The sequence below is a fragment of the Lissotriton vulgaris genome, chromosome 3_2 (genome assembly GCF_964263255.1).
Source record: "Lissotriton vulgaris chromosome 3_2, aLisVul1.2, whole genome shotgun sequence".
Lineage (NCBI taxonomy): Eukaryota > Metazoa > Chordata > Amphibia > Caudata > Salamandridae > Lissotriton > Lissotriton vulgaris.
In genome coordinates this window covers 69,844,310-69,857,471 of record NC_141690.1, presented here as the reverse complement: position 1 = coordinate 69,857,471, position 13,162 = coordinate 69,844,310, and the positions used below count along the sequence as shown (strand labels likewise).

General features: G+C 46.5%; 1 protein-coding gene across 5 annotated transcripts in view; it reads right to left on the bottom strand.

Annotated features, from left to right (window-relative positions):
• CCDC149 (coiled-coil domain containing 149) overlaps positions 1–13,162 on the bottom strand; it is a 441,302-nt gene that overhangs the window by 294,919 nt on the left and 133,221 nt on the right. For all 5 annotated transcript variants that reach the window (XM_086964019.1, XM_086964017.1, XM_086964021.1 and 2 more), the window contains one exon: positions 600–638. In XM_086964019.1, the coding sequence (XP_086820145.1) occupies positions 600–638 (39 nt within the window). The remainder of the gene's footprint in view (positions 1–599; positions 639–13,162) is intronic.

The window sequence follows — 13,162 nt, the reverse complement described above, 5'->3', positions numbered from 1 at the left end:
TTTCATTCCCAGCTGGGTTTATGCAGATTGATCATGTACACACATATAAAACAAAAAAACACACAAAGTCAAGTTGTGGTTTCTCTTACTCGACACTTAACATGTTTAAAAGAAAATGTTAAATTCATTTAAACATCTACAGTAAAAGTAATAAATTAAACCTAAGCCCCCTCTACCGACTTCCCCGGCGAAATTCACCAGTTATGGTTAGCCCTGCATGGCATACCTCTCACACCAGGTTAAAAACCTTCCCACTACTTACCTATACAATTATGGGGATGCACGGGGGGCCCATATCCATCCAGCAGAAATAAATTATTGCAGCCACAGTTAATAAGCAGTGACTATTGCTAAGTCACAGCAGTGGAAAACAGTGCGTTTTTTACCTGCTGTGACATAAATGCAGTGAATAACAGCATTTAGAAATAACTGTTGACGATAGTGGATCGATATTGGGCCCATATTTAACATCAGAATATTCAATGTAATACTAGAGTGTGAAGAACAATTGAAATGCTGCATCAAGAGTCCCAAATGCCAAACATTCATTTCTGTAAGCCCACTTAACAAAGGTCCCAGACGGCATGAATGGAGCCTACCTGTTTTCTCTTTTCAGGTGGTATCGATGGATCTCCGTCCTGCAAACAGACAGCAAAGCAGAATACATTGTTACTGAGACGCTTGCAATGAACGCTGTTCATTAAAAAGACATTTAAAATACCAAAGGAAAAATATCTCAGCATGAGATACTAAAGACAATATGACTCAAAGGAGAAGGAACTAGTGCACTAAGGACGCAGTCACTTCTGCAAAGAACGCCTGTACACCCACCGGCTGGGTTAATAAAGGGCATTAATTACACATAATAATAATCTTTATTTGGATATAAAGTATCCTTAAAAGAGCACCAGAATGATTCTGACAGCAATACATATCATTGAGAAAAAACAAGCCAGTAAAACAACTATAGTTAAATAAAAGGCTTCCAAATAGCGTGTGAGGGTACTTGTTGCATATGGATGATTAAAAAACACATTCAGCGTATGTATAAACAGAACATTAAAACAAAAGGGTTTGTAATACCAACAGTTAGCGTTATTGAGCTTGTGGATGCAAACTAATATACATCGAATACCTGCGGGTTATAAAGAAAGTATAACAAGCATTTTCAATGCAATGGTCTCAGCATTATTAAAGGTAGAGCTATTGGCATTGCTCATGACATTTTTTTTGGTGTTTTAATTTTTTTTAAATCCTAAATAAATGGCATTGTCATTTACATTGCCAATAGCGTAAGCGTTAAATAAATGGCATTGTCATTTAAAAGGCCAATAGCTTAATCGCTCGCAAATGCATGACCTATTGCATTTACACCCACACAGAGCCACACACCAAAAGCCACACACATACAGAGCCACCCACAAAATCTGCACTCTGCACTAACAATCTGCACTCTCAATCTGCACTCTGCACTAACAATCTGCACTCTCAATCTGCACTCTGCACTAACAATCTGCACTCTGAATCTGCACTCTCAATCTGCACTCTCAATCTGCACTCTCAATCTGCACTCTCAATCTGCACTCTCAATCTGCACTCTCAATCTGCACTCTCAATCTGCACTCTCAATCTGCACTCTCAATCTGCACTCGCACTCTGCACTCTCAATCTGCACTCTGAAACTGCACTCTGAAACTGCACTCTGAAACTGCACTCTGCACTCTGAATCTGCACTCTGAATCTGCACTCTGAATCTGCACTCTGCCCTCCGAGTCTGCTCTCTGCACTCTAAATCTGCACTCTGCACTCTAAATCTGCACTCTGCACTCTGAATCTGCACTCTAAATCTGCACTCTGCACTCTGAATCTGCACTCTGAATCTGCACTCTGAATCTGCTCTCTGCACTCTGCCCTCTGAATCTGCGCTCTGAATCTGCTCTCTGCACTCTGAATCTGCGCTCTGAATCTGCTCTCTGCGCTCTGAATCTGCGCTCTGAATCTGCTCTCTGCACTCTGAATCTGCACTCTAAATCTGCTCTCTGCACTCTAAATCTGCACTCTAAATCTGCTCTCTGCACTCTGACTTTGCACTCTAAATCTGCACTCTAAATCTGAATCTGCACTCTGAATCTGCGCTCTGAATCTGCACTCTGCACTCTGAATCTGCACTCTGAATCTGCACTCTGAATCTGCACTCTGAATCTGCACTCTGAATCTGCACTCTGAATCTGCACTCTGAAACGGCACTCTGAAACGGCACTCTGAAACGGCACTCTGAAACGGCACTCTGAAACGGCACTCTGAAACGGCACTCTGAAACGGCACTCTGAAACGGCACTCTGAAACGGCACTCTGAAACGGCACTCTAAAACGGCACTCTAAAACGGCACTCTGAAACGGCACTCGGAATCTGCACTCGGAATCTGCACTCGGAATCTGCACTCTGAATCTGCACTCTGAATCTGCACTCTGAATCTGCACTCTGAATCTGCACTAACAATCTGCACTAACAATCTGCTCTCTGAATCTGCTCTCTGAATCTGCACTCTGCACTAACAATCTGCACTCTGAATCTGCACTCTGAATCTGCACTCTGAATCTGCACTCTGAATCTGCACTCTGAATCTGCACTCTTGAAGGACTGGGTTCTTTTGGACCCAGCGGTGCCAGGGCACAACACCTGAAACCTTCGTGGGTAACCTGCTCCGGCGTACAAGTCACAGAGACACGGGACACTTCCTTCGGCGTCAAAGAGTCAAGGTTTATTTACTGCAGGGAACACAGAAGTCACGGCAAGTACACCACGTGCAACTTGGGGAGACTGCTTCAAATTGGTTTTGTGGATCGCTCCTTTTATACAGTTTTTACCCATAGGCTAACATTGAACACAAAGGTTTACAACTCAGTTCCCACATCTAGCTCCCAGAGGGGTCGCTTTGGTCGCTTTGAAACATACAAGGTCCGGAACATAAGTGCGGAAACATTTGGCGGTTCCCAACTGTAAAAACCCATCTTCCCACCATTAGCAAATTCCAATCAGCAGTAAAGTAGATCGAAACAGGAACGAAGACAGGTGCAGAGGAAGACGGAGACAGTGGGGAGATCGGAAAGGGTGTAAAAGGGGAGGTGTCGGGAAGCACGAGATACAAGCATCAAAGGGACGTGCCTAATGAGATGCACGGCTGAGACAATAAGTCCGTGCGGCAAGATGAGCCTCGAGCGGCGCCATCTGCCTTACAGTAGCAACCCCCTCGTCATAAAGACACTTTCAAAGGACATGTGTCTTCCGCAAATATCTTGGGAGTCCCAGGGTCGCGAAGCGGACAGCGTCCGTTCGCTGACTACTTGAGGGCAAGAGACAAAATGGATGCCGTATCTAAGATGGAACCCGTGGGTACAGATGAGAAGCCCACGTAACAAACGAACGGTTTAAGTTAGCACAGCGAAACTGCGCACACTTACTAAACTCGTCATTTGCGGTTCATAGATACCAGACTCGACCATATTCGTGCGAGTCGAAAACACCACTTACAATTGTCACGGAACCTCAGACGCTCCTTTTGCCCTCATGTAGGCAAGCACTAGTCGGAATCATATTCGATATTCATTAGACCATCAAGATGTCGTTGTAGCATAGCTCTGTCCGACCGAGTCCCCTTGGTAACAGGTGGTTGTCTCATACACGTTGTAGCACAGAGGCCACATAAGGCAGGACCACACTGCACACAAAGGCAACACGTGAACAGGAACACTACCACAACCCCGATGATCATCAGAATCTTCCAACCCCAAGTCGACATCAGGCCCCAAAACCAACCGAGTAACGTCCAATCCCCTACATCCACGTGTATGGATTCGGAGATCTTATGCAACTTCGAGATGGCTTGATAGACAGTAGGAGCATTATCAGGTATGAAAATGCAACAGCTCGAATGGATCACTTTACATACCCCACCGCGATCTGCCAAGACGACATCTAAAACCATACGGTTTTGTAACGTCATAAGTCTCTCCGCCTGAAGTTCTGTGGTGATATTACCAAGGGCACTGGCAGTAATGTTAGCTGTCGATTCTACCACTCGAGTCAAATGTCTCAGGTTCCTACTATTAACCATAGGTCCCCAAAACGGGAGGAAACCCTTGAAAAAGTCTCCTGCCTCTTGACCGGCAGTATCCTCTTCGCTAATTACGCCTCGTACAACTCTAGTCTTATGGTAATCGGCATCTACAGTGAACGTCGGAGGCAACAGATTTGCAACAAAACATGAGCCCATGAAGTCTGAGGGCAACCATGTATATGCACGATCATGACAGATGAAGTACGTACCCTTGGCAGCCAGAAGCACAGGGGTCGGGGACATTGACAGAAGGTAACTTTCAGTGCAAGCACTTACTCCAAGTGAGGCTTGCGAACCACGACCCACAAGACAAAAATTACCAGTGTGGGGTACGACCCATATTGGAGACGAGCTTGTAAGCTGCTTTTCATTAGCGAACATACTATATTCCCCTCTACTTAGCACCCTATAGGCCTGTACCTCTTCCTTAGGGATGAGAAAAGCATCATGGATCTCATCTTCCAAATCCTGTATGGCCATCGATAGCACCCACTGGTACGAGGTAGGACCAGGTTTGGGGGAACGTTCTGGAGAGGGGTGGAAACCTAGTGCGCTTCGAAGCATTGTTTGGTATGCTCGAGCTGACTCTTGGGAACTATACGGCAGTACCAGATATGGAATTCCCTTACCCGTAGTATGTGGCATCAACCCACACACCCAACAATTAGTAGTGTTAACCACTAACTGATGCTGATGGAGGAGCTGGATAAAGGAATTGTTGCGGAATTCTACACGTCTAGCTTGTTCGTGTTCCGGTAAAATGTGAAAGGAATGAGGAGAAACAGTAGAAGTAATAGAAGTAAGGTTAGGGTAAGGAGTAGAAGTAGGGGTAGGAAGCAAAAAGTAAGACATAGCATAATACACCCCACCCGCCAAGAATGCAGAAGCAGTTAAAAACAGTACAAACAATTGGAATACAACACATTTAGTACGACTGAGTTTCTGCAGTTTGACTCTGTACGCCTGAGCTCCTTCCAAATCGTTCAGCTCCGAAAATGCCATTTCCCTACGACCGTCCGCAACGTTTCTTGACGCACTTCGTTCTGTGCAGCAATAGTCAATTCCCAGGAGTTCCTAGGAACCGACGGCCTTTAACCTAGCGTCAAGACCTACTGTCCAGAAGGAAGTACGCGCGCGGCCCTACGGCCCTCAATACACAATATGTATTTTATTTAGCACAAAAGTTCAGCTGAGGAAGGAAAAAGATACAAGGAAAAAGCTTAATACATGTACAAAACAATTTTCAATGATACGAATTGTTCAAAGTTGATCAGGGGAAACGAGGATATTGCAGTTATCAGTTTCAGCAAAGCAAGAAAAATTTTTTATTTGTCCTTAGTATGAGAACGCAAAGAATATCGATGTTTCCCGGGACGTGTCTGCTCGTCGAACAAAGGATCCGTTGAAGAGACAGCGTCCTGTTGATCAATTGGTTGATTTGATCTTGAGTCTTTTGCTGACAATGTTCCAACAGTGGCTTTCTGCTGCGCTGAGTGTTCACCAACAAGCTGTGCGTCGCTAAAAGGTACAAACGCCGGCAATGTCTCTGCTTCTGTTGACGCAATGCCTTTCCTCACCCACGGGTCTGCCGGCAAAGGAATAGGGACTCGTTTACAATGGGTAGCATGTACCCAATTCTTCCGCCCCTCGAGACGAACGGCAGTCCTCGTGGCCAGGAGCACCTGGTAAGGTCCAACAAAACGGGGGTCCAGATTCTTCTTGCGTGAGAAGTTACGGGTGACTACCCAATCACCCGGCTGGAGCTGGTGGCCTGGACCCTCCGTCTGCGTCGGCAAGGCGTCGTAAACCTGTTGATGAATTAATCTCAGTTTAGCAGTCAAGTCATGTAAGTAGTCAATCAACATCGGATACTCAAGATCAACGAATATTCCTGGCCTAGGAACCCCCCACACATTCGCAGGACGGCCGAACACTATTTCATAGGGACTAAGCCCTAGTCGGGAGTGTACAGTCGCCCTAGTTGACAGTAATGCTAGAGGCAAAGCGTCAGGCCACGAAAGTCCAGTCGTAGCCTGAATCTTCGCTAATTTTAGTTTAAGGGTACCATTGTAACCTTCAACCAATCCAGCTGACTGGGGATGATTGGCGCTGTGGAATTTTTGATTAATTCCAAGGCCCTTACACACACTCTTCATCACACTTCCAACAAACTCACTTCCGTTATCTGACCACACGACTCTAGGCATTCCATACCGAGGAAAGTATTCCTTCAGTAGGATTTTCGCAGTAGACAAAGCAGTATTATCTTTGAGGGGATAGGCCTCGGTCCATCGGGAGAATGCGCAAACCACAACCAAAACGTATTTCAGGTTATTGCATCGCTCCATATGGATGAAGTCCAATTGGATCACCTCAAAGGGATACGAAGGAGGAGCAAAACTGCCAGGGGGAGTTGGGGTTCCTTTGCCAGGATTGTACATTATACACACCATACAATTCTTCACCAAGCGTTCAGCACACTTCGTAATGCCATCATTCTTCCACACAGCAGCCAACAACTTGCAAATACCTTTCGCGCTAATATGTGCTAACCCGTGTGCCATTGTCACAACGGCCAGTACATACGCATCAGGCAACATCCATCTTTTCTGATCTGACAAATCAATCCAGCAACCATTCGCATCCAACCTTCCCGTACTTTCTTTCCATTTCATCTTTTCAGTGTCAGTGGCCTCATTCTGTATTGCTTTCACACTCTCTATAGTATTCTCACACATACTTGATTCTGTAGGCCACCTAACCGAACTCGTCACATACATTCGAGTGCTAAGGTTCCGGGCAGTCTCCTTAGCAATCTCGTCTGCGAACGCATTACCACGACCAACATCATCCGTCACTTTACGATGCGCACTACACTTAACGATTGCAACTTGAGCAGGCAAAGTCAATGCATCCAAAAGATCGTTCACGAGCTGGCCATGCTGTATTTTCGTGCCATGCGACGTGAAGAAACCACGCTCTCGCCACAACCGTCCAAAGCTATGCGCTACACCGAAAGCATACTGGCTATCGGTGTACACATTCACACGTTTACCTTTTGCTAATATACATGCTCTAGTAAGAGCAATCAGCTCTGCAGCTTGGGCAGAATTCTGATTCAATCTCGCAGTCTCAACAACAGTATTCAACGTCACAACAGCATAAGCAGTAGTCACATCACCATTCGGCAATTTAAAACATGACCCATCCACATACAGGGTGCCGTCAGGGTCTTCCAATGGGGTGTTTTTAAGGTCCACTCGACCTTTTGTTTCCTCCTCTGTACGCAAGTAGCAGTCATGTTCTGCTACTTCATCTGACTCTGCACTAATCGGTAACAAGGTTGCCGGATTTAGGACATTACAACGTTTTATCTGAATATGGCTTGCCAAGAGCGTCAATTCGTACCCAGATAACCTCGCACTCGTCAAGTGCTGAGTTTTCGTTCGATTCAAAAGAGTATCGACTGCATGCGGAACCATCACCGTAAGCATATTATCCATGACCAATCCTGCTGATTGTCGGATGGAGACCGCAGCTGCCGCAGTTGCTCTCAAACAACTCGGCAATGCTCTAGCTACTGGGTCTAAGGTCGAGGAAAAATATGCACATGGACGTTGCTTACCACCAAAAGGTTGCGTTAAGACACTCAACGCACAACCTTCCCTCTCGTGAACATATAACGTGAACGGCTTGCTGTAATCAGGGGTACCTAACACAGGAGCCGAGCACAATGAATCACGTAATTCAGAAAAACTTTTCTGACATTCTTCCGTCCATGGTAAAGGAGTTGAAACATCCTTGCACGTAAGAGCCACCAATGGTTTCGCTAGCAATGAAAAATTAGGAATCCACTGCCTGCAGTACGACGTGATACCTAGAAAGGCACGCACATCTCTCTGGGTTTGTGGCACAGCCATTCGCGCAATCGCTGCAATTCTCTCTGGGGTCAATCTCCTTCCCTCCTTTGACAATAAGTGACCTAGGTAGGTTACTTCTTGACAACAATATTGGAGTTTAGAAGGTGACACCTTGTGATTTAACTCACAGAGATGTTGCAGCAACGATATCGTAGCAATTTTGCAAATGTCCTGAGTATCAGCAGCCACCAATAAGTCGTCGACGTATTGGATTAAAGCCGCACCAACTGGCAACCTAAACGCATCTAGTTGACCCTTCAAAGCTTGACTGTAAATCGATGGACTTTCACAGTAGCCTTGAGGAGCGCGTTTGAACCGGAAGCTACGTCCACCAAGAGAGAAACCGAAAAGGTCCCTGCTCTCTTCGGCAATCGGGATGCTGAAAAACGCATTTTTCAAATCAATCACCGAAAACCACGAAGCAGTAGCTGGAATCAGAGTCAGTAGCGCCGTGATGTCAGGCACAACAGGGAATTGAGGAACCACAATTTTATTTACCTCCCGTAAATCGATAACAAAACGATAAACAGGCGGTTTGGTAGGATCAGTGCGTTTAAGAATGGGCAGTACAGGGCTGTTGCACACGTTTCCCCGTGTCTCCTCAATAACATCTTTCTCGATCAAATCATAGATGATCGCTAACAAAGCTCGTTCACCATCCAGGGAGATGCGATATTGGGGAATACGTGGCAATCGCACATTCGATTTCAACTGAACAACATAAGGGGAGATATCAAGTAGGCCCACATCATTTGGACCCGTCGCCCACAAAGACGCAGGAAGAGAATCCAATTCCGGTGGAAGCTTATCGAGGGACAAATACATGGGAGAGACTACTTTCTCTCCGAACGTAAGCTTTACACCCGCAGGAGAACAATACAAAGTTGCATACAAACGTTTAAGCAAATCCAGACCCAAAAGATTTTCACCACAACCAGTGGTTAAAATCAACGGAGCATCGAGCTCACGAGGCCCAATTTTGAGGGGCAAAGGGCATGAAACTGGATTGCTAACGGGGGCGCCAGAGAATCCAACGGATACATTTGTTAAGCCAGACAAAGGTGCGCCAGGGAGTTTCGAATGCATGATAGAACTTTTCGCTGCACCAGTGTCCAACAGAAAAGGCTCAACGACGCCCGATGTAGCAACTGCGACGTAAGGCCCTCTCTGATCAACCGGAACTGATACCACTCCCTCTCCTTGTCTTTGGCCGTCCTAGTAATTACTATCGTCAGTTCCCTGATCGACGTAATAATCGTCTACATTGTACTGCGCCGATCGTCCTTGTGATGATCCGCGTTGATCGAAACAGTTATTAGAATTTGATGAATTGTCAGAACGGTCGTTCTGAGCACCACGACCTCTACCACGTGATGCGTTCTGTGAACCACCACGGCCTCCTCTAGACGAATTACCACTATTTCGATCATTCAAAGCAGGACAATCAAATTTAATGTGTCCCTCCTGTCTACAATAAGCACATTGATTGTACCCTAACGAAGATCTTTGAAAAGAGGAATCATTACGCGACTGCGATCGATTCGATTGCGACTGTGATCTATTCTGTTGAGACGCATTCTGATTAGAACGCGGCGGATATGCTTGTTGCAACAACACTTTAGTTTTCAGCTCTTTTGTCTTTTTATCAGCGCGGTCAGTTTCCTCTTTTTCTCTATTTTCGTAATATTGTGCCGTAGCCAGAATCTGAGCTGAGGTAGAAACGGCCCACGCACTTTCTGAATTCTTCAATTTATTGCACAAATCGGGCAATAAGTTCGATACAAATTTATCCACAAACAGCCGTTGTCCACCCTCAGTACCCATATCCTGTCCGCTATGATCAACGAATGTTTCCTCAAACCTCGTAAAGAAGTCTGAAACACTCTCATCTTTCTTCTGCTTACAGGCGGACAACTTGTCCCAATTTACCTTCATAGCTGGCATGAGCGTTTTCATTAACGTAATGATCCGCTGGGGAAGAAGTTCAATCAGCTGATCGGGTTTAGTAGCAGCCGCTTGTCCAGCGTCTGCCGCTGTAATAGCAGCCCAATCACCACCTAATTCATTTGTGTGATCTTGGTGACGAATCTTGGCCCATACCGGTTGCGGTACGACATTGCCAAACAACATGTCGATATCGGCAAGATTCATTATCGTAGCATCTACGAGCTGCGATAATTCCTTATAATACCCAGCAGGATTCTTGCGAGGATCGGGCAAAGTTTGTTTCACCTGAAGCACTTCCGATCGTTTCCATGGGAGGTGTATCCACACTCTCTGGAAATGTGCCGCTATTGGGTTATTAACATCGGTATTATCAGCGGGTACCCAAACCGGCGGAACTTCACGCATAGGATATTGGCCAGACTCAGCTTGTTGGCGTTCAAGATCCTCTACAAACAGTGCGTGAGGAATAGGAGCTAGACGAAAAGACAGCAACTGCTCGATAGCACGTCGGACATTAGTATCGACTATCAGTCCGGTTGCGAACTGAAGCCGAAGATTAGACAGGGCGGTCAGCACCTCGTCAGGCGCAACGGCCGCTATCTGATCATGCAAAAGTTTACACATTTCGTCAAACACATATCTCTGAGTCGGTATGTTGAATTGACTAAATGTTTCAAGAACAACTCGGGGTGGATTTCTCTGCGGATTGTCCATCCAACCCATCGCCATATTATAGAGCGCAGCGCGTTCTCTATTAGCAGGGAGCTGGCTACGTCTCTGAGGACCATCAGAACCAGCAGACCCAAAAACAGGTCCGAGCGACTGAAAGAAGTTTGTCGCAATGGGAGAATTACGATTACGGGTAGAGGGACAAGAATAAGACACAGGACTAACAAGAGAAGGAGTAGAAGCAGTAGCAACAACAGGGGTTAACAACACAGGAGCAGTAGTGCGAGCAGGAGTATGTGGAAGCGGAGGAGCAGTAGGAATAGAAACAGGCACAGGAGCAGGAACAGTCGGAAGAGCGGGTGCAGGTTGAGGAACTGGTGGAGGAATAACAAGTGGAAGAACAGGTACGGCAGGGACCACAGGAACTGCGGTACCCTGTACGTACGGAGGTGGCGACTTCATAAGATAGGACATTAAAGAATCCTCAACTGCCTCTTCCTTCTTATCCGACTCCGTAGGCAAAGCAGGATAGCATTTATCTATGGTCATACGTTGCAACCTCTCAAACACTTCCTTATCCTTATCCTCCTTATCACGCTGAAACTGCTCAGCTTTCTTCACAATAGTAGCAACATTATCTCGCTCACTACGTTTATTCTGTCTGATCTCTTTCTGTCGGGCTTCTTTGCGCCACAACCGAAAGGCATCAAACATGGCCGGCCTAGATTTGCGTTCGAACAACTTTATTTCCAAATTATCTAAGATCGACGCTTCGAAACTACCGTGAGGTGGCCAACGAAGATCGCCGTCTTTCTTTGTATATTTTATCCAATAATCGTTAAAAGCAATCGGGCCTAGCCCATGTTTGCTATATAGGTCATAAGTAGGAGTTCCTACCGGAGGTATCGGACACGAGTCCTCCAGCAGGGAATCCGCACCACAAGGTCTAAAGCAACTGAACAAAGTACTGCGACCAGGCATCTTGCACGCTAGCCGAGTTTCACAAACTTCAAGGGTTACGGGATTTACCAAGTCCCAGCAAGAACAAAACCCTCGGTCTTTGGCGGCTGCAGTCGTCAAACAAATACAACAACAAAGTACGCTTAGCAAAGTGTCACCGACAAAAACACTCACACAGCGTGTACAACAAAAACAAACACTAGTGTGTACAACAAAGACACTCGCTAAAGTGTCTACAACCAAGGATTCTGGGAGCGACCCACAAATACTTAACTCAAAGATCAATGGCGTCCTCAGGAAGGCCCGTCAATCGTCTCGCTATACCAAGGTCTACGCCAGGTGCCAAAACAGGTCTACAGTCAGGGCAGCAGTCCGTCGCAGCCGTTAGGAGGCGGGAATCTTCGCGGGAAAAGTCTTCGGGCCACTTATTTCGACAACAGGATCGATGAAGCGGGGTGCACCTTCCCTCGGAGATTTCACACGAAGTTCCTCACGATCGTCGGGCTTGGACCGGTACCACTGATGCAGCCCCACGTTGGGCGCCAACTGAAGGACTGGGTTCTTTTGGACCCAGCGGTGCCAGGGCACAACACCTGAAACCTTCGTGGGTAACCTGCTCCGGCGTACAAGTCACAGAGACACGGGACACTTCCTTCGGCGTCAAAGAGTCAAGGTTTATTTACTGCAGGGAACACAGAAGTCACGGCAAGTACACCACGTGCAACTTGGGGAGACTGCTTCAAATTGGTTTTGTGGATCGCTCCTTTTATACAGTTTTTACCCATAGGCTAACATTGAACACAAAGGTTTACAACTCAGTTCCCACATCTAGCTCCCAGAGGGGTCGCTTTGGTCGCTTTGAAACATACAAGGTCCGGAACATAAGTGCGGAAACATTTGGCGGTTCCCAACTGTAAAAACCCATCTTCCCACCATTAGCAAATTCCAATCAGCAGTAAAGTAGATCGAAACAGGAACGAAGACAGGTGCAGAGGAAGACGGAGACAGTGGGGAGATCGGAAAGGGTGTAAAAGGGGAGGTGTCGGGAAGCACGAGATACAAGCATCAAAGGGACGTGCCTAATGAGATGCACGGCTGAGACAATAAGTCCGTGCGGCAAGATGAGCCTCGAGCGGCGCCATCTGCCTTACAGTAGCAACCCCCTCGTCATAAAGACACTTTCAAAGGACATGTGTCTTCCGCAAATATCTTGGGAGTCCCAGGGTCGCGAAGCGGACAGCGTCCGTTCGCTGACTACTTGAGGGCAAGAGACAAAATGGATGCCGTATCTAAGATGGAACCCGTGGGTACAGATGAGAAGCCCACGTAACAAACGAACGGTTTAAGTTAGCACAGCGAAACTGCGCACACTTACTAAACTCGTCATTTGCGGTTCATAGATACCAGACTCGACCATATTCGTGCGAGTCGAAAACACCACTTACAATTGTCACGGAACCTCACTCTGAATCTGCACTCTGCACTAACAATCTGCACTCTGAATCTGCACTCTGAATCTGCACTCTGAATCTGCACTCTGAATCTGCA